Genomic DNA, 27772 nt, shown 5'->3' with positions numbered 1-27772 from the left:
CTCCCGGTTGCTACAGCTCCAACCACACTTTCCACAGCCCAAAAATGGCGACCCATATCGTCCAATCATCGTCGCTATCGCTTCTCCAGCTGTCGGCGCCTACGCTCCTTTAGTCCGGCCCCACACATATCGTCCCACATGCACCTGCAGACGGACCGGGCTCGGAGTTCGGACTTTTAAGCTCGGTGACTCAAGCTCGGTGTTAGCCCCGGTGGATCAGCGAAAACTGTTGACGGCGCTCAACTTCCGTGGCCGTTTGACACAGAATCACGTTGATGTTTTTGGCCAAGATTATTGCAGCCCGGGTGCTTCAACTTTTTTTGGACCTGTAAGTGCATTGGATAGGAGTATGGCCTGGACATAATCAGAGGCTGTCTTGATCTGGATGTGTGTATCTCAATCAGGATATGCGTCCCGATAACAGAAATTTGTTTTACATATTTAAGGGCTAGTTCTTGTTTGTGTTGCGCTGCGTATGTCATTGGTGGCTCTATAAGAACGGAAGTGCAAGTCCATAGAAGGCGAGGGGTGGAAAATGCAAAACACTGGTTTCTACTAATTTTCATATTTTCTTCTTGGTCAAATTGTACTATAGAGATGTTTTCTGTGGTCTTTGGATCTGAAATTCCTTGAATCTGCAATTAGATCTCTTCAGAATCGAAGAGGGCCACGAAAGTGAAGGTTATTGCACCGAAGAAATCATCAAAGGTCATTTCTCTATGAAAAAAAAAACAAATATTTTGAATTTTTCGCATTGTTTGCTTCTATTTATATGTTTCTCTGTATGCATCCTTGCAGGGTCTCTATGCATTATATACTCTACAGTTGAACACTGAAAATTCAGAATAAACCTGTCTATCTCTGCCCCAGGTGCGTATAAGCTCTACAAGATCACAAAGATTACTTCAGAGTAACTGATTTTCTGCTTTTTCGCAATAAAAATCGCTCGGTTTCATCTCTTTTCGCCTGCTTTCACCTATCTCAAAAAAGAATGCTTGAAAACCTCCTACCGAACGACTACCTACCCTATCTAGAATATCTTCCCGATATCCGGGTTCTAGTCAATGTTGCCATTCCGTTGGCGCCGCTATATACGTACGGTACCACCTGTTGGGGCATCCACAAACGGAAAACATCTGTAGGCTATAGTATCGACATCTGTGCAACTATGCTCATATCGTCGATTCTACGGATCCTCTACTACTTCATCTCGCCGTACGAACTGTCGCTTTTGCAGCAGTCGGTCGTGATGATCGCAATCCAGTGTGTTCTCTTGAAAGTGAGTTTGGCCTATCGGCCGCATACCTACAATCCCGACGCATTGAGCGATACCTCTGCGATTTGGGAGCAGCTCGAGACGCTTCCGCCGATCACGTTGGTGCCTGCTCTCGAGTCCGATTCGGTGCTCACTGTCTCCAAGAACGTGTTGGAAAGCTATGCAAAACGGAGCATCCAGGTGGCTGCGATCTGGAGTCAATACGTCTTGTCTCTTTTCGATGTCTATTATAAGCGTCCCGGCTTGTTTTGGCAGTGGTCGCTGGAACGTCTGTACTGGCGCTTCTTGCAGATCTTCACCATTAGCTTCACAGCGCTCACTCTAATTTTCCGGTCCAGTCCGCTTTATGGAGCTGCCATTGGTGGCATAGGCCTCTTTGTGGAGGCGCTTCTTCCGTTGCCTCAGATCATGATGATCCATCGGCTCCAGTCTGTAGCCAACTTCAAGGTCATTCTCTTGGTGCTGTGGCTTTCAGGCGACTGCTTGAAGCTCTCGTATCTCTTTTACGGCACCGATAATGTGCTGACGGTATTCTTTGCTGCTGCCTTTTTCCAGATGGGCCTAGACTTGATTGTTTTGGCTCAATATCTACATTTCTCGAAACAAGACGTGGAAATGCTTCCAACGTACGAACTCCCCACTATCAAACCTTCACAAATGAGGCAAACTCCAGTGCCGTCATCATATTGAACTTACACACGATAACATTTAGTCTTTAGCATCCTAGCATCACCAAACAATTGTCTTCTCTCTATTATACAAATTGTATCAATAATAATATGTAGTTCGTATTAATTGAAAAAAAAATATACCAGATATCTATAGGAAACATCCCAATCAGGGATGGAAATTTACATGGAAGAACCTTCCACTCCATGCTTCATCTTGCGACAGACATGGATACACAGACTAGTTCCTGACGTACTCAACATTGTCTTTGGCGGCAGCTATGAGATCGGCAGCATCTGCGCCTTCCAAGCCATGCTTCATCTTGATATGGCGTGTCAAGGCATCACCACGAGAGAACGTCTTCAGCTTTCCATTGCCGGCTCCTCCATCGGCTCTGCCTTCGCAGATAACACAACGGAAGATCTTCTTCTTGGCAGCATGGATGGTATTCTCGTGTCTAACCAAATCATATGGTCGACTGAAGTGCTTGGAACAGAGTGTGCAGACGGAAGGCTTCGACAAGTCGTAGTGGTGCTCGGTCACAGGAGATACAGGCTTTGTGGGTGGCTGCGATTCCTCCGACTGAGAGCTCACGTAGTCATCATCATCGTCCTTCTTCATCTTCATAGTTTGTGGCGTGGGCATGGTCAAGTCCATCTGCTTGCAGATCTCTTCAATGTCTTCTGGCTCAGATGTCTCCATGTGGTCATCAAAACTCTGCTGCAAAAAGGCCAAGTCTCTAGAAGGTTCCATCTGATGGAGCCCCAAAGGCTTGTCGAAATTGAGCAGGTCTGCAGACTGCAAGTCCTCGTTGCTGAACTTGATGTCGTGCACCGTTGGTGCCGGGTATACTCTCATGTAATCGCTCTGGACTGGGATGGTGTTCATGATTTCGGGGAACTTGTAGTCGTCATCCATGTAATCGTCGTCATCTTCATCCTGGAAGTAGTTGCCGTCATCGGAGTCTTCACTCAAGTACTCGGCATCTTCCTCCAAGCCGTCAAGCTGGAGGTAGTCACCCTCGTAGCCAGGAATGGGGGCTTGATTCATGTTGAAGAAGGACATATCGTCGTTCTTTGGAACAAAGAAGGAGTTGTCCAAGGCATCGCCTGGGTTGAAGTAGTTAGGGTTCATTAGGTTCAGAGGCAGGATATCGGAGTTGAAAAGGAACGACTCGTCGTCCTTTTGCTTGTTGGGAAGCGTGAGAAGGTGAGGATCTAGCGTCTGGATCCGGCTTCTCATTCTAGCCGTCTTCGACATTGTGCGGATTAGGGAAGGGTCTGGGTTCTGCGACTCCACCGGATTACTGTTCATCTGTCTCAAGTTCAAGTTGTTGTCACCAGTCACCATGGGCAGAAGCTGGTAAGGTTCGTTATGTAGAGATGTGAAGGCAGAATTCAGACCGTTCAAGCGGCTATATTGGTCGATGAACGAGTCAGTATTGAGGAAGTTTACGGGATTCAGAGCATCGTAAGGCAGTCCCGGCATGGCCTGGGGCGCCACATACAAGTCTTCGTCCATGAGGTCGGTGAGGGTCTTGGTAAGAGTGGGCAATACGGCAATAGAAGGCATTTCAGCTTCAGAGGGGGGGATTTCCGGAGGGTTTTCGGGAGAAAACAAGTCTGAAGGCTGTGGGTGAGAGATTGGAGTCTACGGTAGTCGCTGGTAGGCTGGTGTGGACCTATCAGAGACTATAGACTGTGGTTAGCTGGGGGGTTGTTGCTGTGGGTGTTTGTAGATCCAGTTAACAAACGAAACAGCAAAACAACGGAAATGGAAATGGAAACTGACGGGAGGCACGGATGTTTCCAATGGGCTGCTTTTTTCTCTTTTAAAGAACGAGCTTGCAAGAAAAAGTGGGTGGCAAAAAAAGGGTGCTACAAATTGGGTGGCGTTCAGATTCTGGTTGGAAAGCAAAAAAACACTGACGAAATGAGGCTCCTGCAGACGAACGGACCAGTATATATAGCGCAAAGATGAGAACTAGGAAGAGGTTTTGCCAATGGTGGGAAAAAAGTGGTGGGTAGAAAACGCGGCTTTGGCGGATTTCAGTGGCAATATATATGGGGCCGCAGCTATCTACGAGAGGGCTTACTAATTTGAGTCGCGGTACTGCATGTGCGGTAGGCTGCGCCTCTGTGTACAGGATAACAGCTACTTGTGAAACGAGACAACAGTGTTTAATTGACGAGTTTGCGTGAGGGGATTTGTTTTTAGAGAAGAATGAGTCCATTGATTGTTTTGTTTGGGGGATTGTATTTTGTTAGTGGATTCAGTTTGTTTTCAGTTTTCGAATTGTGGGAGATTGGAGAGATCATTGATCGGTGGCTATAGTTCTAGCTAGGACATGGAACCGTAAAGTGATGATTACTGAAACAACGAGTGACCCTAATTTCGATGGCTGAGGTTTGCTCGCACCCGAGATTCCACGAAACTGATTCTAAGTGGACAATGACAGCGAAGGGTTGGATGGATCTCAAATAGTAGGTGCATGTGCAGCGGCTAAACGTTTCACATTTCGTCCCGTTCCCCAAAAATAGGGTTCGTAACCGTGGCCAGCTGCAGGACGCGGCATCGGATCCGACGGACATGTATCTCAAATCGGATTTTGGAAGCATCCGAAGACGTTTTCGAGTGACGCAGACTGCAGGCAATGCGGAAGATTCTCTATTCGGCCAATGTTTTGGGTGCAAATCCGTGGATTGTTTGCCACCGAACGAGCGGCTGCAAACGGGGAGGAGTGAGTGGCAGTTTACGATGTGGAAATGGCGAAGAAAAGCTTTGAATTGCTTGAGTAAAAGCAAAGGTGCTGAAGAATGTCGATTGGGATTTTCCAGATTTGCAATTGAAATTCGAGATTTGAGTGGAATATCCAGATTTGCTTCTCTCTCCGAGACCCTTCTAGTTCTCAATCTGGTATTTATTTGGTCTGTGAGTCACGAATCGCATGGCCGATATCTGCCGTCAATACGACGCGGCGGGTTAAGAAACGAAGCAGGAAATTGCTGTTGATAGTTTATTGAGAAAGTTTGCATAGGCAATTGTGATTTGATATTGGAGGTATAACAAGAAACAATATATCTACTGGAGACTTAGTGAATGGAGATCAAACAAGATATTAAGAATGGTTCATGGAGTTGACTCGAGTAAGGTAGAGTTTATTTGATTAAGAAGAGCACAATGCATCAAGGTGGAGAACCACTCTTCACATGGCTTTACATAGTACCAGATACTGTGACATGGACTATTGTGAACAGAAAAACAAACTCACGGAAAACAAGCAATTCATAAACTCAGAGTAATTGAGTCCAGAGATTTCTGTAAACCTGATGTGCTTTGATAGAGATACCCATTCTAAACCACTGTGACAAACAACAGCCATATCTAACCGGACAGAACTAGAGGATTCTCTTCAAAATACGCTCCTTAAAGAAATTTTTTTACCATACTTAAACAACCTTTCGTCACTTGATTCTACATCTTCACTGGCTTATGTTCAGTGGCACATTCTAATTACTTCACTACACTGGCTTGCTTTCATTAATGCTCCATTTCTATAATATTCTATCATGCCACCAACTCACATTTTCGAGTGGCCCTCCATGGCTACCTTATCCATCCCTTTCTTGGCCAACTCCTCATCCAAGTAGTAGTAGTCCCCGATTGGAGTTCCAGAATCATCGAACTCGAATACCAAAGGAACACCCGTTGGCGCATTGATTTTACTAATGTCGGCATCACTCACCCCTCCAAAATGCTTGATGAGACTACGCACTATCGAGCCGTGTGTCACTAGTAGCACCACCCGGTTCTTCTCCAACATTTCACGCTGCACAACCTCCTTCATGACATAAGGAATCATCCGCTCCATAGTAAGCTTCAAGGACTCACCGCGTGGAATGTGGCCCGGCTCGATTCCTCCATTTTCAACGCTTCTTAAGTATCTCTCATCTATAGATGGATCATTTTCTGCCAACGGAGGAATGGCGGAAAAGTCTCTCCGGTAGTACTGATAGTTTTCTTTGCCGTACTTCTCAAACACCTCGTTTTTGTTACACCCTTGGAATGCTCCATAGTGTCTTTCGTTGAGTCTCCATGTTTTATGATGCGAAACCCACATTCGGGACGTTTTCTCAAGCATGATTTGTCCCGTTTTCACAGATCGTTGAAGAAGCGATGTGTACATTACGTCAGGCTTGATATTGTGCTGATCTAGAAGATCTCCGGCGTGTGCAGCCTCTCTTTCGCCTTTTTCAGATAGCGGAATGTCCATCCATCCACAAAACTTGTGGTCTCTGTTCCATTGCGACTCGCCATGGCGAAGTACTATGAGTTTGTGGGTCATTCTGTGGGAAATTGTGGTTATGCTGGGAAAAAAAGGACTATTGTCGGTGTAATTAGGAGTTGGGAGATATTGGAGATTCTAGATAGTGCATATCACGTGATTTATATTGATGGTTGGATGCTGATATGATGGAAAGTTCGGAAATGAGAGATTTTGGGACTTTGGATTCGACTTAAAGTAAAATTGATGTACTTAGTTATCTTTCATCCATTTTTCTGTCGTTTGTGTGGTGTTTCATTGAGACTATGTTCAGGCGCATATCCCCAGTCAAAAGTATGCACTTAGATGGGCCGGCTCTATGAATGAAAAGCAGTTTCGTTGCGGATGTCGCCGAAATGGGTATCAAAGTTTGTGTGAACATAGGGAATTAGTTTGATTCAATTTTGGCCTGAAATTCCAGTATTTGAAGCACTGGAGCCTCGATCTTCGAACCAATGTTGTGAACTGAATGACCCTCTGGATTCTCATTATTTTGAGATTAAGTTTAGCTTCCGATCTTTTAAATCTCAGCTCAAGTTTTGCGGTATCTCTTAACTTGCTCTGGTTGAAACCTATTTATAGTTCAGTATCACGGAATCAACGAACTTCTCAGAAAAACAGCACAGCATTTTCAAACAGAACAAGGTCCTCTCTATTCATTTGTCACGAATGATATTTCTGTAGATAGTTGGTTGGTTCTTGATTAGAGGCAATGCATGTGTTGTATACAGTTTGACACATCGAAATGCATGAATCGGAAAAACTACCGCCAGAGCCGATACAAAATGAAAATGAAACAAATTCCCTACTCGCAATGCAAACTCCTCTATCTACAAAACTACAAGTAGCCAATACGGTCCAGAATAGTCCCGAACGTTTGGCTCACTCCGATATCTCTGAGTTATTCCTATTTCCAAACGCAATAATTACACAGTAATTACGCAGCGCAAGTCAAAAAAATGAAATACAGAATGTCCTCATACTTTTCTTCTGGTGGTGGCAGAATCATAGTCGCCAGACAACGCGGCGGCCTGCTCCTTCAACGTCTCCAACTGCTGGTCCTTCTCCTTCAACGACTGCTTCAAAGCGGTGACTTCGGAAGATTCAGGGGTGTCCACCTCCTTGCCCAAAACATCCAACTTATCCTTTGTCTCAATCAACTCGGCCACCAACGAGTACGTTCTGGTCAAAATAAGCGTCAAAAACAACGTGAAGCCGCAAAGGTACATGTTTCTTTGCGCGTAGAAACGGCGTGACTGCACCTCGGCACGATCGTTGAGCACATTGGTGGGGCTCATGTTGTTTGGAGAAATACTTTGCAACTCGGCAGTGACGGCGTATACACGGTTCACAGAGTCAATGAACAACACGAGCACAAAGCCAAAAATACACTTCAATGCAATTTGGAACTGCTCGGAGCGGAACGGCGCCGAAACGGTCGTGAGCACGGTTTTTCTGAGTTTTCTGGGGAATGGAAGCGAAAGAATCGCGAAAAACGCCATTTCGACCACCAAAAGGACGAAAACAAGATTATAGTAGAGTGCCATGTTGTGTTCTGGAAGGGTTTTAGGTGCTCAATTGGGGTAAAATGTGGGGGATGTTGGAAGAATGGGAGTAGTAGTGTAGTGGGTTAGCAATAATGTAGATGGAGAGAGGCAACTGTGGGTATTCTGCAGGAACAGAAGGATTGGTACCTGATTTGGCTGCAAAAATAGAACAGATAGGAATTTTTGGATAATTATATTCAATTTTTGTTGGAGCTGGATACCTTGCTCTTTTATGGATGGAATTGGGCTGAATTAAGTCTATAAGTTTCCTTTTTGGCCTCTTTTGCGGCTCGTTCTCTGGCATCCAAAGGTTTCCTCAATCTTTGAGTTTGGATCAATTTGGTCAGTGAATTGAAGAAAAAATTAATACAAGAGATGTCTTGAATCGTCTTGTAGAACTTTGGAGGTTGTGGGAGGTGGTGGGAGGGGCAAATGCTTGCTCGTTTTGCATCCTTGGCTGTCAGATCGTAGTTTAATCCATCGATTTCCTTTTCTTCGCTGTATCAACATTGAATCTCTACTTGTGAAGCGATACCTTCAAGGTAAACGTCACCAAGAATGGCAAGGTGATGAACAACACACAGTACTGGCAAATGAGACAAAGTGCCAAACAGTCCATCTGCAAGTGATCCTCCGATAAAGGATCGGTGTGGAAGGCCGTAAAATAGATCAACGCTGTTGCATTCGGGAGTCCGAACTCCAACACACTGACGAATCGAAGTAATGTGTTTCCGTCAAACCATCCCGCATTAGCAATGCCAGTGGTCATTCCAACACCGAAAATCGGCAAGATTATGAGACGGCAAGCAGTGATCATCACAACTGTTTTCCAGAACCCCGGCACAACCTTCTTCACCTTCAACCGGGCAATGGTGGCTCCCAATAGAAGCAAACCGATCGGAACAGACGCAGCTCCAACATAACTGGTGATGTCAATGACAAACGAAAGCGGAGGCTGCTGGTCGGGCGCATTGGGCATTTTGAACCAAGTATGCACAAACAACGCTTTGAGAGGCGGCGACATGGCAATGATGAGAGAAGAGATTAAGGCCAAGGAGTTGGGCGTGCAGAAATTCTTTCCCATTTGCTTTAAATAGGCCCGCACCTTTTTGCCAAACGATTCTGTTTCGGGCTCCAGTTCTTGTGGAGGAACATCGACTGGCGCCACAGCGTTATCGTACGGTTGCATTGGCGGCGCCTCAATTTCTCGTGACCGCAAACGGTCAAACTCAGAATACTCATTGATCACATCCTTGATATCCTGAGACTTTTGCTTCCGCAAATCCACCTGTCGGGACGATACACGGCCCAATGAACTGGTGGTATGAATGCCCGAGGCGATAGACCTGTTTTCCGAAGCGATGGAGTTGGCTCCAGTAGTAGTCAAGCGCTCTAGCGCGTCACTTCCCACCTCGTTAGAAATGGAGTTGCCCTCGCTGGGACTACGGATCTGTTTTGGCGCTAGCTCAGACGAGGCCAAAGATCTGTTATCTTCCGCCAGCAGCAACAGACTAGCGTCGTCTTGGTTCTCCAACTTGGCGGTGGCCTCCACCGCGTCATTAGAGGTTTTTTCGTTGCTAGCCACGGCAGATTCCGGGTCATCCAACTGGTCCCGGAAGTCGTACTGGATTAGCCGGTAGAGTCCCAAGCTGAACTGGTAAAACACCTGCGAGGCGAGAAAAATACACACGTATGCTACACCCTCATTACCCTGCTCAACACTAAAAAGACTGCCCGTTTTCGAAAGCGTCTGTAGATATGCGATAGGAAGATCCGAGATGTTGGGAAACAACCCGACGGAAATGAGTCCACCAAACCACCGTTTGGGCGATTTGCACACGAAATAAGTCGCTAGCGCAAGCAACCCGCCGGCAGCGAACAACACAGTGCCCTCAAAAAATACGATTCCGATGAACTTGATGTCGGAACTCTTCAAATTGCTCACGATATTGTGGAAGATCAAGCACGGCATGATGGCCGTCACCACGGCGTCGGAAAGGTCTCTGCATGTGGAAACAGTCAAGATGTTTTTCCGGGCTAGCCAGAACCCCATGGCTATGATGAAATAGATCTTGAAGATGGGTTTGACTGAGGCATAGATCACCTCACCTAGCGGAGCCGTCATTGCGTGAAATTTGCTGCAGAAAAACGCAGCGGGTGTGTTTTTGTATGTAGTTTCGGTTTTTCTCAACCAAAATTTACGTTTTTGCCTGGTGGAGGCTGCAAATCAATATGTAGATAAGAACAGTAGATGCTAAGATGAGATTTGCGTAGTGTCACCGTTCTGCAGATAACCGGGTTGTAGTATCGTTCTGTCCCGGGAAACGAAGTGAAATTTGTCAAATTTTAGCTGGAAAATACTTGATAATCGGAATTCAACCTTTCCTTTTCTAAAATGTTTCGTGGAAAGATTCTCGTCGTTTATGTGATGGGCACTGAGTAGAGATGGGGTCGCTCGGAAAGATCGGAAATATTCCGAGCAGCCGCACCACCACGAAAGCATCCCGGCTAGGAATTTGAAGACATTCGTATCATAAATTCGAATTGAATATCCGCATCTTTGTTTTAATCGTTGAGATTTCGTGGTGTCGAGACATCTTAACGGTCTGAGCACGGCGGCTATATGCACGGATACAACTCAAACCAAAGAAAGGCCAGGTTTCAGCAGTCAAATCATAAAGGGTGTCAATTAAAGAAGGGGAAACTAAAAGTACGTAATAAATAGGCCGCATGGCCTCCCGAAATGTAGGATTCATCGGTGCGGGTCAGAAAAGAAGTAGGTCATAATCATTGGGCAAATGCTGGCTAGAACCAGACATCTCTCATATGGTCACATACTTCACCCGATCGCAATCCCGCTCGTCGTGTTCCCGCATCACAAACACCAAGTCGTCGATCTGACACACCTCTGCATCCAGAAGTTCGTCTAGGTAGAAGTCGATTTCGGAACAGTCGATCAGATCCACCGAGTCTCGACGGGCAAAGTCCATTTTTGCGCAGCCAAAGGGCTCCTCGAGCGAAAACACAGAGTCGCGAGGCGAGTCGTATCCATCCATTATAAATTCGCCAGATGACATGTCGTCGTAGACCTCGTCTTCATTGGACTTTCCATTAACGTCTAGGCCAGCTATGACCATGCCTTTCGGTCTATTGGGAGATCTGGAGGGTATATCCATCTGAACAGGCTCTCCGAGTAAACTGTGTCCAGACAAAGGCAATGAGATTGTCTGAGACATTTGTGGTATGTGTGTCGATTAGGTTATAGGATCTGGATAGGAGTATGGCTGGCTGGTTTAAGGCAGGGAAAAGCGGAGTGGCTGGGCTTTTCTGGGGAGGTATTCTCTTTCTTACAAGTAGTATCAAATATGTGCTAGGCAACAGCCTTGCGAATTTCAGGATTTCCCGGCCAATTTATTGAATTTTCAGTTCAGTTGCAGCCACCGCTGGCACTGCAGCCGCTTTGGGACAGGGTGCAGCCTAATCAGGAGAGGACCCTCTTGCTTCTGCAGGTGGAGCGACTTAGATTCAGTACATGCATGAAGTGCCGGTCTGCCTGCAGTACAACGTCTAATTAGTGCAAAAACTAGCCAGGGTTCAATCCTGACGCTGACGTCAGAAACAGGAACATGACAATTCGGCCGTTTTGGTGTTAGTGGCATGACACAGCGATTTGGATTGGGGGGATTTAAGAATCTCGCGAGATTCTCGGCTAATTCGTGTGCCGGACCTGTTCTATGGTTTGCGATTGCAAAACTCGATGGCCTCGTTGTTTGGGATGATTCAAATGACTTAATTAGTGCGATGTAATTTTTATTTCAGTTTTGTTCTTCGGAATGGTTTGGTGTTTCGGGTCACTTGTTTGGAATGACCATGGCAGTCCCATGCATGTACCCATTCTATCATATCTGGTCAATCAAGATGTAGATACTTAAATCGGGAGGTGCTAGTATTTCACCGTTTTTGGCTCCCTACGCTGTCGCGGAAAAATGGGTTTGTCTCAATTGCTATAGCAAACCGCTAGCTCTGGTGTCAAGAATACGGGAAAGTAGCTCATATCAATGAATGTAGTGAAACACCAATTCTAAATATAAAAGAAAGTGGTCTGTATTTTTCCGTTCCTGTTCATATTGGAATAAAAACATCTACGTTCCTGGTCTTGCTGACCCTAGATTATCTAAGTTCGTAGTCTTACTGATTGAACATCTAGCTCTCTCTCATAAAACACCCCGTTTTGTCTCGTTGATTACAATACATCTCTAGTTCTTTACCTTCTTTTTTGGTGGTCTATCGTCCTTCTCCTTCCCTGCAGCATCCTCCATTTCCTCGTCCGAGTCTGAGGCAGAAGCATTGGAGTCAAACTCCTCGGCAACATCAGAGTCGGAGCCAGAGCCGAAATCGTCGTCCGCGCTCTCCTCCTCGGCTGCACTACCCATGTCAACATCGGCGTCGTCATCGTCGTCATCGTCGTCTCCGGTCATGGCCTTGGCCAACATGGCCTTTGCAATCTTCTCCTCGTTCTTGATTCTCAAGCCCTTCTCCTGACAGTATCTCTCGATGGTCTCCTGCTCCTCCTTGTCGATGTTAGCAAAGACATGGGACTGGTTTCCGCCACGCAAGTTGACCTCCAAGTCGAAGGTACGCGAGGCCGTAAGACCAGTGGACGTACGCGACATGGTCACACTGCTGACCTCAGAATAAGGAATGTATACGGTGGGTTTGGTCAAGAACAAGAAACATCTGTCGAGCGGGAAAAGGTGGCCCTCAGAAGCCTTCAACGAACACGACACACCAGCTTGCAAGAAGCGCGACTGGAACGAGCCCGGAACGATCAAACGACGTTCCGTCAAGCCCTTGAGGCAGTGCGCCATGACCAAGTGTGTTTGCAGGTCGTACAGCTTTTTCAAGCGGTCCTTGTACTTCAGGTCGAACTCCTCGTCCGAGAGGTTCAACTCCAACTCGGTCTCCTCCTCTCTGGAGAACTGCAACACAAGGAACGGATACTTTGTCTGGCCCTGTCTCAACGGAGGGTCGATCTGTAGAACAATGAGGTGGTGCACGTCGTCGGGCTTGGGCAAGGAGAAAATACGCTCGATCTGCTTGAACTGGATCTTATAGTCATACGTCTTACCTCTCAATCTCAACGACGTAGCATACATGTCGATGTCGTAACGGCCACGAGGCGTCAAGAACAACACGTCGCTGAACGACACAATGGCCTCGCCGGCAACCTGTCCGATGTTGGCCTTATCCTTAAGTTGTTCGTAGAAGGCAGAAGCAGCAGAAACCTCCTCTGTTTCCTCCTCCTGCTTCTCGCTGCCGTCCTCGTTGGTGACGGTCTTGGTGGTCTCGTTCTCGACCGTTCCCGGCACGTACAAGCGCATCTCGACCATCTCGTCGCCGGCCTTCTCGGAGCCCAAGGCCAACTCGACCGCGACCTCGTTTTTACCGGTGAGGTTGGAGTTGGCAATGTCCGAGTACGGAATCTCGAAGTTGGGCTTGTTGTTGTACTGGAACACCAACTCGTTGCGCGCCAAGTCGGCGTTACCCCAGTTCCAGCCCCTCAACGAGTGCTCCTTGTGTTCCAACGCAAAGTGGAAATTGCTCTGGAGCTCCTGCTTCATTTTCGCGAAATCCTCGCCCTCAAACCCGTCGAGCCGCACCACGCCCTGGTTCTTCGTCTGCACACGTAGTTCGTACCCGCGCGAGCCGCGAGACCACAGAGCGGCCAAAATCTCTTCGGAGGGCAATAAGAATGGTTTTGTGGAGGCGCCGCTGGCGGTGATTTTCCAGCCCAAGCCGCTGTCGGCGATTCTCATGCGGCCACTTAATCGCGACTCGTTGAGATAGATCTTCTCGAAGTCTGTGTTGACCATTTTGGGGGAGATGTGGTTGGAAAAAGGTGGAGGTTGGAGTAGATACGCGTGAATAGTGTGGAGATGGGGGGTGCGGTGAAAAAGTGGAGCAGGGCGGGAATTTAAAAAAAGAGGTGATAATTTTATTTGGGGGAGAGTTTATTTTGGCTTTTGAAAGATTTCTTTTGGGGAAATTGGCCTTCTTTGGTTATGGTTGGAGTGATGGAGTAATGGGAACTAGATGAGAGAGAAGAGGGACTGGGAATATTGAAGACATTCAATTAGGAGGGATTCTTTTGTTCGAAAAAAATTGATTTTGCTTGATTTCGAAATCCCATCTGAAAGGTGTATGTTTACTGGTCTATGGTCTGACTGACTACAATACTCAGTAACCATTCAGAACATTCTTGCACTAAAAGAGCCGGACCGAAACCAATGAAACAGTTAAAAATAAGACAGTTTGAATGAAACATTTTGAATTAAAACAAAATCCACAAATACAGAATTCACTGATACATATAGTTCACCAAGAGTCACTCCAATCTATCCACCTACCTATTCTCATTTAACAATACTCTGGAGTCATCCGTTCCAGGACCCATACAAACGCAAAAATTAAAACTTCTCAAAATTCCTAATCTCACTTTTCCCTCCCCTTCATCACTTCAACACTTCATCACTCCTTACTTTATTCTCTCTCTTCCAGATCGCTATCACCTGAGATCACCTGCATACCCGCATGACTCAATCCCATAATTTTTCACTTTCCAACCACACCTATTCCCCCCTAACTCCACCCACATCCGTCCAAAATGGCCCTCAAAAAAGCAGGTGTTCTCGGCGCTACCGGCTCTGTCGGCCAGCGCTTCATTCTTTTGTTGCAAAACCACCCCGACTTCGAAATCCATGCCTTGGGTGCCTCTCCAAGATCCGCTGGCAAGGCCTACAAAGACGCCGTCACCTGGAAACAGACCGCTCTCATGCCAGACTCCGCCAAGGAGGTCGTGGTCCAGGAGTGTAAGCCCGAGGGCAACTTCCTTGAGTGTGACGTTGTGTTTTCTGGTTTGGACGCCGACTACGCTGGCGAAATCGAAAAGGCTTTCGTCGAGGCAGGCTTGGCTGTGATCTCCAATGCCAAGAACTACCGTCGTGAGGCTGACGTGCCTTTGGTGGTGCCAATTGTCAACCCAGAGCACTTGTCTGTGGTTGAGAACAGAGTCAAAGAGGCCGTCGCCAAGGGCGAGAAGAAGCCTGGTTTCTTGGTGTGCATCTCCAACTGCTCCACCGCCGGCTTGGTGGCTCCATTCAAGCCATTGGTCGAAAAATTCGGCCCCATTGACGCCGTCACCGCCACCACCTTGCAGGCCATCTCCGGCGCCGGTTTCTCCCCTGGTGTCTCCGGTATCGACATCTTGGACAACATCGTGCCCTACATCGGCGGCGAAGAGGACAAGCTCGAGTGGGAGACCCGTAAGATCTTGGGTAACATCTCCGCGGACGGCAAGACCTTCGAGCCCTTGCCATTCGAGGACATGAAGGTCTCCGCCCAGTGTACTCGTGTTGCTGTCAGCGACGGCCACACTGCATGTGTCTCCTTCAGATTTAAGAACAGACCTGCCCCTTCTGTCGATGAGGTCAAGGCTGCCTTGAGAGACTATGTCTGTGATGCCTCCAAGTTGGGCTGCTCGTCTGCCCCCAAGCAAACCATCCATGTGTTGGAGGAAAACAACAGACCACAGCCTAGATTGGACAGGGACAGAGATGCCGGCTACGGTGTTTCTGTTGGCCGTGTCAGAGAAGATCCCTTGTTGGACTTCAAGATGGTTGTGTTGTCGCACAACACCATCATTGGTGCCGCCGGCTCTGGTATTTTGATTGCCGAGATCTTGAAGGCCAAGAACGTTATCTAATGGGACTGTCCCCGGTTTGTAATTACTTTGAATCCATAATGTGTTAGCACTGTGTAGACCTTCAATGGGATGTACTGAAAGTACATCACCGTGAAGATGGTTCTTAATTCAATTGGAGAATCAGATTTTATCATTTCGAATCTTCGGAAATTCAATTGTAGCTTTTCCTCGCCAAAGTTGCAACTCTGTCAGCTAAGTTACAACTCAATCCAGTCAAAAGAAAGTACTGAACAAGTGCACTGCTCTACAACAAAAACACATGTAACAATCTAAGGTCTAATATCTATAATCTATCAATCTATGTCTACTGCAAGAGCTCAAAAAAGTCACCCAACTTGTCCGCATAGTAAGTGGGAGCAGTCTCCGAAGGAAGCGCCTTGACAACCTCCTCCTTCTCGATACCCGTAAGCACCAAAAGCGTGTCGAGACCACCGTCGCGGCCAAACTTCATGTCGGTGTTCAACCGGTCGCCCACCATGAGACCTCTCTTGGGGTTCTCCTTCAAGCCAGGACAATCGGCCTTGATGGAGTTCATCATCGACAAGTTGGGCTTGCCACAGATGGCATCGGGCTGTCTGCCGCTCGCAAAGGAAACGGTCTCGATGATGGAGCCCGCACCAATCAAGAGCATGCCCTTGGAGGGGAACGTCAGGTCGATGTTGGTAGCAATGAACGGAATGGTCTTGTTATCCTTGAGCAAGTACTGCAACGTGGCCGAAAGCTTCAAGTAGTTGATATTGAGCGACAAACCGGCCACCACAGCGCCCACGTCCGGATCCAACTGCGTAAGTGCCGGATGGCTAGCATCGAACTTAAGCCCATCAGCAACAAGCGCCGGATCAGTGCCGCCCAAAGTCGTGTAGCCCAACGCGCGGAGCTCCTTCTCAATACCGGCCTCGCCCAAAACCCACACCTTTTTGTCCTTGGGAAGCTTCAAGATCTTCTCGACATAGACGGCCAGCGCATAGGAGGAGCCAAAGACCTCCGTTTTGTCGACGTCGGGGATTCCGAGTTTCTGGAACTTCTCCAAGTAGTCGTCACGTGCCTTGGACGAGTTGTTTGTCACGAAAAAAACGGTCTTGTTGTGTTTCTTCAAGAGCGCCAACGTTTCCACCACATGGGGCAAGATGTGGTCGCCCAACCAGATGACGCCGTCGCAGTCGAAGAGGAAGTAGTCGTAGTCGGCCAAGATTTGGTGGACCTGGTGTGCGGCGGCGATTTTGGTGGTCATTGGGGGAAAAGGCAGTATGCGATAAGGGATCTGGAAATTGCGTAGTGAGTAATAATAAGTACTAAGCAATGAAGAGAGAAAAGAAAGAAGGAAAAGGAAATTAAAAAAAAGAAAAAGAGGAAAAGGGAAATGATTGGTTAGGTGTCTGTTTTTTACGCTGCGAATGTTATGCTGCCCGTCTTGGGGGCTCTTATATCTTTATATATTGAATGTATCTGTTGCCATAGGCTACGTCAGTGCAAGCACCGTCTGATGGGATGAGTGGAGTCTGTGAGAATGAAACAAGATACCGTTAGCTACTCTTTATTTTTGTATCTCTTTACTTTACCCCTGTATCTTTTACTTTACCACTGTACCTCTCAACTGTACTGTCACTCCACTGTACTGTCACTCCACTGTACTTTATGATAGGTACCATGATCTCCTAGCGCTCGGCAGGACTGAGACCCGCAGTGTACCGTGGAAACCTCGTCTTGCTCTTGTCGTTGTAAATGGGCTCCTCGAACTTGGCCCTGTCCTCAGCACTCATGGACTCGGCCACCACCAGCTGTCTGCGCATCTCCGCAAAGTACCGGCGCGCAAGGTGTCTGTCCTCCTCCGCACGCAACAAGGGCTCGAGATTGAAGCGCGCCCACTGTCTCTCGCGCGAGAGTTCTCGTTGTTCATCGACACCCTTGTAGAAGCGGTAGAAGCCGAACGCCATGAGGCCCAGGATGCCCCAGAAATAGACACTGCCTCTGAAGCCGCGCGAGGGCAAGTTTCTCTTCCATTGAACGGGCTCGTAGCCTCCGATGGGCGGTAAGTCTTGCATTGGTGGTTGGTGATTGGAGAAGAGATGGAGATGATTGGGTGGGTGAGGTGAGGGACGGCATAGGGGCCGGGGGAAGGAAATGGGGGAGAGAATATGGGAGGTGGAGGATGTCTTGGTGGATATATATATTGGGTATTTTGGGTTGTTCAGTGTGTGTGATTTTTTTTTCTTTTGGTTTGTCAGGTTTGGTTTGGTTTATGGGCTGCTACTTTTGGGTGGTGTGCTTGTATGGTGTGTACTGTAGAAGTATCTGTAGAATGGTATAAGGAACAAGAATTTTGTATTTCGTATTTTATATGTTGTATTTTGGTTTCGGAATTTATATTTTCTTCGGTTTTCTTTCTTTCAGCTTTCGCTTTGTGGTCTACCTCTCTAAGCTCACAATACATCCAGAGTTAACACTAACACTGGAATTCACCTTCGCCAACAAACATTCTCATGTTTCTGATTTATTCTGAACTGATTAAAGCATTACCGTACTTTCCATTGGCTTTACCCTTTCTGCAAGACTTTTCCCGGCGCTACATCACTTCACCATGCAATATATCTCATTGTTCGACTACTAAATTTACTTAATGTCGAATACAGGCTTCAACTTCTTGATCAACAACCAGTCGTCCCTCGAAACAGTGTCTCTGAACGCAGGGTCCTTCAACGTGTCAATCGACTTTCTCGAAATCAAAGAGTACAAGTTGTCGGTCTCATCGACATGACGGCCCCACGTAGGCTGGGCGGCACTTGGGTTTTCCAATCTCATGGCAACACCGGCAGCCGTTTGTCCCTTCTTGACAATGTCCACAGACTTGTGGTTCACCTCCAACGAGGACACTCTACCCAACACAAGCACGTTTGGAACGGAAGAGCCGGGCTCTCTGCGCACCGCACAGATAGGCGTTCCGATACGGACGGCTCCCTCCATGACATCCACACCAATGATCATTGGGTTTCTCTTGTTGATGATCTGGATGGTCTTCAACACACATGGCATCACCGCGTACTCCAAGAAGTCCTTACGACGCTGCTCGAGCAACTTAGCTTGGTATGCTGTGAACTGGTCGAACAAGTGGTAGATGATGTCGGCGTTGAAGATCTTGATGTGTTGCTCCTCGGCGTATTGCTCGGCCTCCTTGTCAACCTTCACGTCGAAACACAACATGATGGCCAACTCGGGCGCCTTCTCCAACATCGTGGTGGCCTTCATCACGTCTCTCTTGTAGACGGGACCCAAGCCGATGGACATCACTGGAATCTTCATGTCCTTCAAGAAGTCCAAAAGAGCCTCCAACGATCCCAACGTGGAGGCTTGCACAACCACACCCTTACCGGAGCTGTCGACGGAGTCCAACAAGCCGGTCAAGTCGTCCATGACCTCCTCCATGAGATCGTCTTCGTCGTCGTCGTCGCCAACAACCATCAACCGGGAACCGGCAACAGCCTTCTCCAAGTCGTTGGCAGCGATCTTGACACCCAAAGCGGCCTTGACCTCCTTGTGGTGGATGTATTCGGATTTGATACGCAACTCACGCGATGGTGGCGGCGTAAGCAACGCTCTGATATTTGTGGCGATCGGTCCATTCAAACCACAGAGAACAACACGGTCTCCTTCACGCAAGACACCGTTCGACAAAACAACGTCGATGGTGTAACCGAAACCCTCCACAACCTTGACTTCCAAGATGGTGGCCTCGACCTTGGACAAGTACATCAACTGCTTGGACATTCTCTTCTGGGTCAACTCGAGCAACAACCACAACAAATCAGGAACACCCTCACCGGTGACGGCGGACGTAGGCACAATGGAAACGTACTTGGACATGTTCTTGTTCTGGAAGTACAACTCGGAGTTCAATCCCTGCTCAGCCAAGGCGACCTTGATCTGTTCGTATCTGGTCATGAACTCGTCTTGGACGGACTTGCTTTGCTGGGTGTAGGAACCACGGAAAGACTCATTAGGAGTGGCCTTCCAGTCGTACAATCTGTCGATCTTGTTCAAGGCGACAATGAAAGGAGCCTTTCTGTCTCTCAACAATCTGATGGACTCCAACGTTTGCTGTTCCAAACCGTGCATGATATCGATGACCAAAATGGCAATGTTACACAAGGATGAACCACGCGATCTCAAGTTGGTGAAGGACTCGTGACCTGGAGTATCGATGATCAAAAGACCGGGCACCTCGTACACGGCCTTCTCGTACTTGGCCATCACTGCAGTCTTTTGCTTGATGGCGTCCACTGGGAAGTAGGTGGCACCGATTTGTTGGGTGATACCACCGGCCTCACCACCCTGGACGTTGGTCTGTCTGATCTTGTCCAACAACTTGGTCTTACCGGTATCGACGTGACCCAAGATACAACAGATAGGAGATCTGAGCTCCTTGTCGGAGGTGGCAGGAGCCTTCTTGACCAAAGCCTCGGCCTCGGCGGCCTTGCGGGCGTTCTCCTCTTCGAGTTGGCGGGCCTTTTCAGCCTCAAGACGGGCAATCTCGGCAGCTTGAGCGGCGGCTTGGGCAGCCTTGACGGCGGCGTCATCATCGTTTTCTTCATCGGCGTCGTCTTGAGCGTCTTCCTCGACGTCCTCTTCGTCGGCCTTCTCGTCTTGCTGCAAGGAGGTTTCCCAGTCCTCGGCAGCGTCCTCGTCCTCCAAAAGAGCCTCCCAGTCGTCGACCACATCCTCGGCCTCCTCCTTCTTCTCTTCAGGAGCAGCCTGTTTGGTGTGCTTCTGCTCGAACGTCTTTGGCTTGGTGGACTTCTTCTTGGTGTAGACGACTCTCTTGGGCTTCTTCTCACCCTCGGCATCCTCCTGGTCACCGTCCTTCTTCTCCAACGCACGGATGGTGACGTTGGAAGACTGCAACAACAACTCACGACGACGCTCTTGGGCACGCTTCTCCTCCTTCTGCTTCTTGGTCAACAACTTACCCTCGGCCTTCAAGCGCTCCTTTCTCAACCGCTCCTTCTCCTTCTTGGCGGCCTTGGCGGCGGCCTGCTCGGCCTCTTGCGCAGCCTGGGCCTGCTCCTCCTCGACTCTACGTTGTTCTTCCTCCTCCTCGTAACGCTTCTGCTCGTCCTCCATCTGCTTCTTCAACTCAAGCTGACGCTTCAAGGCAGCAAGACCGGCAGGAGCCTTCTTACCCTTCTTAGCAGGAGCAGCCTTAGGAGCAGCATCGGCATCGGCCGCAGCCAGAGGCTCGGGGCTTTCAGCAGAGGCACTGGCCTCCTTCTTCTCCAAGTTGGAGGCGGCGTTTTTCTTGTTGGCCTCCTTGATCTGTTCCTTCTTGGCGGCCTGGTCGGCCTTCTTCTTGTTGGCGGCCTCCTTCTTGGCCAACTTCTCGGCCTCCTTCTTCAACTTCTCCTTTTCTTTTTTCGACAACAACTTGGGGCCGTCCTTCTTGTCCTTTTCCTCCTGTTCCTTGGCCTGCTTCTTCTGTTTGGAGCTTCTGATGGAGCTCAAAAAGTCGGTGGAAGCGGGTTCTTGGGCCTCTTCGGGCGCTGGAGACTCAGAGACGTCGGCGCCGAAGTCCTCGGCGGGCGCCTGCTCGTACATGTCTTCATCGTCGTCCCAGTTGGCGGATTTTTTACCTTTTTTCGCCATTTTTGTGGTGTCTGACAGTGGATATGGGGGAATTTTTCACCTAGTGAGGTGGGCTGGGTGGTGTGCAGGAGCGATGACAAAAAACGAGAGTAGTTGGGGAGAGTGGGTGGTATTGGGGGAAATGGTTTTCGACGAAATTGCGTCGGATAGTTATTGGCTGTTTTTTCAGGCTGGGTTCTTTGGCGGGGTGGTTTATCCTTGTTTGGGTGAGGTTCTGTAGGAAGATGTGAGCTGAGGGAGAAGGAACAATTAGGTTACTGTTCTTATTTTCTTTCTTTTTCGTTGATCTTTTTTTTTTACTTTCTGTCCAGTTTACTGTTTCTTTGTTTCGGTTTGCGTGCGTTGGTTCTTTTGATTGTTGTCTTGGGTTCTCATCGTCGTTTGCTGTGCATTATGGGTTCAGTAGAGGTGAATGTTTGGGCTGATTTCCAGTGACGACTACATCATAAACTGTAAATTGTGTAAATGATAAAAATTTCGAGTTGTATGAATGAGTGTTTCTTATTCTATCTCGTTTGACTTGTAGGCCCATCTCCACTAATGAAAAGGCAGGAGACCAAATTGCAGAGTAAAGTGCCTAAAAGTATATCAAGCAAATTCAAAACACGACTCAAGAACAGGAAAAAAAATTGAAACTCCTTCTCGGTCAACTCATTTCCCATAGAACAATAATACATATAGAATCTACCATCTCTTTCTATCCAACACCATCAACCCAATACCAACACCAGCAACCCGAAACCAAAAAAAATATATAATTCCCAGAAACTCAATCCAAAACCAGCTTCACCCGTCCAACCTCCTCCCACCATTCCTCTCTCTCCTCCACCTTTTCTCCTTCACTGTCTGGCTGCAAATTCCTGCACCCACCACATTTTTTTTTCAGAAGCATTGCACTTCTCTTTTCCACCCAAACCGAAATACTCCCCCTCCCCTAGTCTAGACCATCTCCCAAAGTGTAAAAGTTACTGTGCTCTACGCCCACCATGACCACCGTAGAAAAAATCAAGGCCATCGAGGATGAGATGGCCAAAACACAGAAGAACAAGGCTACCTCGTTCCATTTGGGCCAACTAAAGGCCAAACTCGCCAAACTAAGAAGAGAACTCTTGTCAGACTCCACCGGCGGTGGAGGTGGAGGCGGTGCCGGGTTCGATGTGGCCCGTACCGGTGTGGCCACCATTGGATTTGTGGGTTTTCCGTCCGTGGGAAAATCGACGCTTTTATCGAAACTTACCGGAACCCACTCCGAAGCGGCTGCGTACGAGTTCACAACCTTGACCACGGTTCCGGGTGTCATCAAATATAAGGGTGCCAAGATCCAGATGTTGGATCTTCCTGGTATCATTGAAGGTGCCAAGGATGGTAAAGGTAGAGGTCGTCAGGTCATTGCTGTGGCCAGATCCGTCAATTTGTTGTTCTTGGTGCTTGATGTCAACAAGCCATTGCAGCACAAACAGATCATCGAGAAGGAGTTGGAGGGTGTGGGTATCAGAATCAACAAAGAACCTCCCAACATTGTCATCAACAAGAAGGAGCGTGGAGGTATCAACATCACCACCACGTCGCCCTTGACCCACTTGGACGACGGAGAGATCAAGGCGGTCATGTCGGAGTATAAGATCAACTCTGCCAACATTGCGTTCCGGTGCGATGCCACCGTCGACGACTTGATCGATGCCATCGAGGCCAAGTCCAGAAGATACATTCCTGCCATCTACGTGTTGAACAAAATCGACTCTTTCTCCATCGAGGAGCTTGACTTGCTTTACAAGATCCCCAACGCCATCCCCATTTCGTCCGGTAACGGCTGGAACTTGGACGACTTGTTGGAGATGATGTGGAGCCGCTTGAAGTTGGTCAGAGTGTACACCAAGCCCAAGGGTAAGCTACCCGACTTCAACGAGCCTGTGGTGTTGCGTAACGATAGATGTTCGGTGGAGGACTTCTGTAACTCCATCCACAAGTCGTTGGTGGAGGATTTCAGAAACGCGGTGGTGTTTGGTACCTCTGTGAAGCACCAGCCGCAGATTGTTGGTTTGTCTCATCCGTTGCAGGATGAGGATGTCATTACCATCTTGAAAAAGTAGTTGCAAGTCATATAGTGTATCAGTCATAGAGTTCCATGGGGATTTGCAATGTAGTGAGATGTGAAAGTGATTTTCGTGATGTAGTAAGAACTTGAAAGTGTTTTTTAAATTCACTTCTGGAATTCAGAAGCTTGAGCTATTGAAAATAGGAATGTCGCATACGTTTTATTCTCAAAAAAGCGTCAAGTGAGAAACTAAGTTGTTTTTTTGACTGAACTCAATTATGCTGGCGAGAAACTCGTCGACTGCGTGAATTGCTTTTGAGTAAGTCCTGAACGAAAAAAATGCCATGCTTGGGTAGAGTATTTACGTAGTAGGGTTGTAGAGTCCAAGGTATGAATTAAATTCAACCGACCGACTGCAAGCATTTTTGTGACAATCCGAATTATAAAAAATTTGTTTTTGGAATTTTTTCCTTACTCACAGGGAAACAATGCTATAGTGACAAAGAGATTCCATTGAACTCGTACTCAAATGCAATTCCAAAAACTAACATTCCAATAACATTCCAATATTAAAGATCTAAAAGGAAAGGGGTAAATAAGTAAAAAATAAGAATAAAGTTCAATATTAGAACCCTTCTCATCCCCCTGTTTCACTCCGTTTTCAATTGTCACAGAGCATTACCTATCTCATCCACAATTGTCAATCACCCCAAACAAATGACAAAATACATTTTTTTCCAAAAAAATCCAAACACCACCTCATTACATCTTCCAATTTCCCAATATCCAAAAAAAAACCCCATTCTTCCCTCACCCCATCTCTCCATTACATCGTCTGAAAAATATAGACCCTCTGCGGTCTATCTGCACTCCGCTGCCTGGTCTTCTTTTTACAACCACATTCAATCCACCCTTCCACCCCCTCCATCCTGCTTGTTCTGCAGACCTCCTGTGGCCCACTCCATCCCCGTTCCACATGCAGTTTTCCGCCGACTTGGTGGCCTCGTTGGGCCCGCTTCTCCAAGGCCTAATGTCTCCAGATAACCAGATCCGGTCCAAAGCAGAAAAAACCCTCGACCAAGAGTGGAGATCGCCCGAGAAAATCGGCGTGTTTTTGGCCTACCTCGCCAGCACCGCGGCCGGTGGCGCCGATGATAGCGTCAAGGCCTTTTCCGCGGTGTTGTTCCGTCGCCAGGCCATCCGTAGTCCCAAAGAGTTCAACAGCATCAGTGAACGTACCATTGGCGTGTTGGAGGAGCCCGTCAGACACGAGATCCGCACCATTTTGCTCCAGGGGTTTGTGTCGGACCAGAGCCCGCAGGTGCGCCGTAAGATCGCCGATGCTGTCTCCGAGGTGGCTAAAGAAGATGCCTCTCCAAAGGGAACCTGGCCCGAGCTTGTGCCTGCGATCTTGCAGGCTGCCGTCAATCCCAACGCCAGTTTCCGCGAGAGTGCGTTCCGTATTCTCTCGACGCTGCCGGAGCTCATAGAGAGCCTGTTTGTGGCCGAGATCTTGCCTGTGTTCAACAACGGCTTCAGCGACGACGACGACGAGGTGCGGATCGCGGCCTGCACGGCGTTTGTAGCTTTTTTTAGAGAACTTCCTAAGAGCATCTGGCAGTCGTTGACCCCGATCTTGCCCAACTTGTTGAACTCTCTCCCTAGATTCCTTCTGAACGGGCAGGACGAGGCCTTGGCCAATGTGTTGCAGTCCTTGATCGACCTCGTAGAATTGGCTCCCAAAATGTTCAAGGACATGTTCCCCACGATCATCGATTTCTGCTCCACCGTCGCCAAGAACAGAGACTTGGCCTCCACCACCAGATTGGCTGCGTTGGAGTTGTTGACCACCTTCTCCGAGGTTTCTCCTACCATGTGCAAGCAGACTCCATCTTACACCTCCACTATGGTTCTCATCACGTTGTCCATGCTCACCGAAGTCAGCGAGGACGATGACGATGCGGCTGAGTGGAACAACGACACAAACGACGAGGACTATGAGCTGGAACCCGAGTACGACTCGGCCAGACACTCCTTGGATAGAGTCTCCTTGAAGTTGGGAGGTCAGTACTTGGCGGCGCCATTGTTCCAGTACTTGCCTGCTTTGATCCAGCTGCCCAACTGGCGTGAGACTTTCGCCGCGCTCATGGCGTTATCCTCGGCTGCTGAGGGCTGCGCCGATGTTTTGGTGACCGAAATCCCAAAGTTGCTCGATATGGTGATGCCTACCTTGGAACACCCACATCCAAGAGTCCAGTACGCTTGCTGTAATGTCTTGGGCCAAATCTCCACTGATTTTGCGGACGACATCCAGAGAACCGCCGGTGACCGTATTGTTCCTGCTCTTGTGTCTAAGTTGACTAACAAATCTGTTCCTAGAGTCCAGGCCCATGGTGCTGCAGCCTTGGTCAATTTCTGTGAAGCTGCAACCAAGGAAGTGTTGGAGCCATACTTGGACGACTTGTTGAACAACCTTGTTGGATTATTGCTGTCCCCTAAGCGTTACGTGCAAGAACAAGCTTTGACCACTATTGCAACCATTGCCGATGCCGCCGAGAAGAAGTTCATCAAATACCACAACACCTTGCTTCCAATGCTCATGGACTTTTTGCGCACCGACTTGGGCCCTGAGAACCAAATGCTTACTGCAAAGTGTGTAGAGTGTGCTACTTTGATTGCTTCGGCTGTTGGTAGAGACAACTTGGGTCCTCATTGTCAAGAGCTCATTAACATTATGGGTAGACTCCAAGAGACCGCTGACGACGACGGCCCTGTGAAGCCATACCTAGAACTGGGCTGGAGCAGAATCTGTAGAATCATTGGCAAAGATTTTGTCCCCTACTTGCCGATTGTGCTTCCCCCATTGTTGACCGCAGCCAAGGCGGCTCAAGATATTTCTTTACTTGAAGAAGACGAGGCCCAAGACTTTGCCAACAACGAAGAATGGGATATCATCAGTTTATCTGGTAAGTTGATTGCCGTGCACACCGCTTCTCTCGACGAGAAGTCTTCGGCATTGGACTTGCTTCGAATCTATGCTACTCAACTCGGAGGTGCCTTCCAGCCTTACGTTCAAGAAATTCTTCAGGACATTGCCCTTCCTGCTCTTGACTTCTACTTGCATGATGGCGTGAGAGGTTCTGCAGCCTTGTCGTTGGGCGCTTTGTTGAAATGTACCATTGCAGTCAGCTCATGGAACTCTCCAGACGCTTTGGCTGTGTGGAACCTCATTTGTCTGAGATTAACCGAGGCTGTCACACAGGACCCTGTTCCAGAGCTCATTGTAGCGTACTACACTACCATTGTCGAGTGCACGAATCTTTTAGCTCCTGGTTCGCTTACCAAAGACCAAATGCACCAGTTGGCGGTCGCTATTGAGGACAACTTGAGCGGAATCTATTCCCGTATCAAGAAGAGAGAACATGACGATGACGAGTACAGAGAGGAGATTGACGAGTCGGAAGACGAGTACACCGATGAAGAGCTCCTTGATGAAATCAACAAGGCAATCACTGCGATCTTCACCAACGCCAAGGCCACTTTCATTGAAGAATACAACTCAAGCTTGGCCGAGCTCGTTTCCACATTTATCTCAGACGATATCGCCGATATCAAGCTCTGTGGACTCTCCATCATCTGTGATGTCATGGAACACTGCGGTTCTGCTCTGGACCAGGGCAACTTCCTCACATACATCATTTCCAACTGTTTGACAGCGCCACAGGCCAGCATTCGTCAAGCCTCTGCATACGCCATCGGCATGGCTGCTCAAAACGGCGAGAACCTATACATGAAGCTCTGCATCGAGGCACTCATGCCTCTCTTCAAGGTCGCAACCTTCCCCGATGCGCGCGCAGAGGAGAACATCAATTCGACCGAAAACTGCGTCCTGGCCATTGCAAAGATCTGCCAGAGCTTCGGCTCGTCCATCCCCAACTTGGACGAGGTGTTGAAGCAATGGATCATTCTTCTCCCTGTGCTCCAAGACGCCGAGGCTGCATCCACCACATACGCATTCTTGGCCACGTTAATTGACAACAAGCACCCAGTTTTGGGCGGCCACGAGCCAAAAGTTGTGGATGCCATCATCCACGCCATCAACGAGCATGCTGTTACGGGATCGCAGGCAGAACACGCCGCAAGGGCAGCTCGGGAGCTTTTGCAGCTGATGCCGCAAGACAAGGCCATGGCGGTGCTTCAGCCATATGCCAACCTGGAGGCTGTTTCCCGGTATTTCTCGTAGCCTCGAGTTTAGGAACTACATAAGCAACGGAGATCGCGTTCTATGATTGGATGCATATATATTTGGTATAGAGAATTCAGAATTGGATATTTTTATAGGCGGTACCCCGGTAAGATCTCGCGATCTGGTTTGTTCACTTGTTCCCCCATCACTGCTACCACTCATTAACAAAAGGGAACGTTTCAAATAAAAAATTCCAAACAATCCTACAATGAACTACCAATCAGATCAAAAAATTTCCCCGTATTCCAGCCCACATTCCCGAAGATCTCGTTTCCCCTA

At 48.2% G+C, this 27772-nt stretch overlaps 11 protein-coding genes across 11 annotated transcripts; 4 read left to right on the top strand and 7 right to left on the bottom strand.

Moving 5' to 3' along the window:
- Positions 1-991: 991 nt before the first annotated feature.
- PUMCH_003605 (uncharacterized protein) lies at positions 992-1966 on the top strand (the record flags this gene model as incomplete). The annotated part of the gene is made up of 1 exon (XM_063022567.1): positions 992-1966. The coding sequence occupies one exon, from the start codon at positions 992-994 to the stop codon at positions 1964-1966; it is 975 nt and encodes a 324-aa protein (XP_062878637.1).
- A 219-nt stretch (positions 1967-2185) lies between these two features.
- PUMCH_003604 (uncharacterized protein) lies at positions 2186-3517 on the bottom strand (the record flags this gene model as incomplete). The annotated part of the gene is made up of 1 exon (XM_063022566.1): positions 2186-3517. One exon carries the CDS (start codon positions 3515-3517, stop codon positions 2186-2188), a length of 1332 nt encoding a protein of 443 aa, XP_062878636.1.
- A 2008-nt stretch (positions 3518-5525) lies between these two features.
- Positions 5526-6290, bottom strand: PUMCH_003603 (uncharacterized protein; the record flags this gene model as incomplete). Its single annotated transcript, XM_063022565.1, has 1 exon — positions 5526-6290. One exon carries the CDS (start codon positions 6288-6290, stop codon positions 5526-5528), a length of 765 nt encoding a protein of 254 aa, XP_062878635.1.
- Positions 6291-7246: 956 nt separating this feature from the next.
- On the bottom strand, positions 7247-7816 carry PUMCH_003602 (uncharacterized protein; the record flags this gene model as incomplete). The annotated part of the gene is made up of 1 exon (XM_063022564.1): positions 7247-7816. The coding sequence occupies one exon, from the start codon at positions 7814-7816 to the stop codon at positions 7247-7249; it is 570 nt and encodes a 189-aa protein (XP_062878634.1).
- Positions 7817-8333: 517 nt separating this feature from the next.
- On the bottom strand, positions 8334-9941 carry PUMCH_003601 (uncharacterized protein; the record flags this gene model as incomplete). Its single annotated transcript, XM_063022563.1, has 1 exon — positions 8334-9941. The coding sequence occupies one exon, from the start codon at positions 9939-9941 to the stop codon at positions 8334-8336; it is 1608 nt and encodes a 535-aa protein (XP_062878633.1).
- A 2131-nt stretch (positions 9942-12072) lies between these two features.
- PUMCH_003600 (uncharacterized protein) lies at positions 12073-13689 on the bottom strand (the record flags this gene model as incomplete). The annotated part of the gene is made up of 1 exon (XM_063022562.1): positions 12073-13689. The coding sequence occupies one exon, from the start codon at positions 13687-13689 to the stop codon at positions 12073-12075; it is 1617 nt and encodes a 538-aa protein (XP_062878632.1).
- A 791-nt stretch (positions 13690-14480) lies between these two features.
- PUMCH_003599 (uncharacterized protein) lies at positions 14481-15578 on the top strand (the record flags this gene model as incomplete). Its single annotated transcript, XM_063022561.1, has 1 exon — positions 14481-15578. One exon carries the CDS (start codon positions 14481-14483, stop codon positions 15576-15578), a length of 1098 nt encoding a protein of 365 aa, XP_062878631.1.
- A 304-nt stretch (positions 15579-15882) lies between these two features.
- On the bottom strand, positions 15883-16809 carry PUMCH_003598 (uncharacterized protein; the record flags this gene model as incomplete). Its single annotated transcript, XM_063022560.1, has 1 exon — positions 15883-16809. One exon carries the CDS (start codon positions 16807-16809, stop codon positions 15883-15885), a length of 927 nt encoding a protein of 308 aa, XP_062878630.1.
- Positions 16810-18188: 1379 nt separating this feature from the next.
- PUMCH_003597 (uncharacterized protein) lies at positions 18189-21212 on the bottom strand (the record flags this gene model as incomplete). The annotated part of the gene is made up of 1 exon (XM_063022559.1): positions 18189-21212. The coding sequence occupies one exon, from the start codon at positions 21210-21212 to the stop codon at positions 18189-18191; it is 3024 nt and encodes a 1007-aa protein (XP_062878629.1).
- A 986-nt stretch (positions 21213-22198) lies between these two features.
- Positions 22199-23302, top strand: PUMCH_003596 (uncharacterized protein; the record flags this gene model as incomplete). Its single annotated transcript, XM_063022558.1, has 1 exon — positions 22199-23302. The coding sequence occupies one exon, from the start codon at positions 22199-22201 to the stop codon at positions 23300-23302; it is 1104 nt and encodes a 367-aa protein (XP_062878628.1).
- Positions 23303-24223: 921 nt separating this feature from the next.
- Positions 24224-27490, top strand: PUMCH_003595 (uncharacterized protein; the record flags this gene model as incomplete). Its single annotated transcript, XM_063022557.1, has 1 exon — positions 24224-27490. One exon carries the CDS (start codon positions 24224-24226, stop codon positions 27488-27490), a length of 3267 nt encoding a protein of 1088 aa, XP_062878627.1.
- Positions 27491-27772: the final 282 nt, after the last annotated feature.

The sequence above is a fragment of the Australozyma saopauloensis genome, chromosome 4, assembly GCF_035610405.1.
Source record: "Australozyma saopauloensis chromosome 4, complete sequence".
NCBI classification, from domain to species: Eukaryota; Fungi; Ascomycota; class Pichiomycetes; order Serinales; family Metschnikowiaceae; genus Australozyma; species Australozyma saopauloensis.
This window is presented reverse-complemented; position numbering and strand designations above follow the sequence as displayed.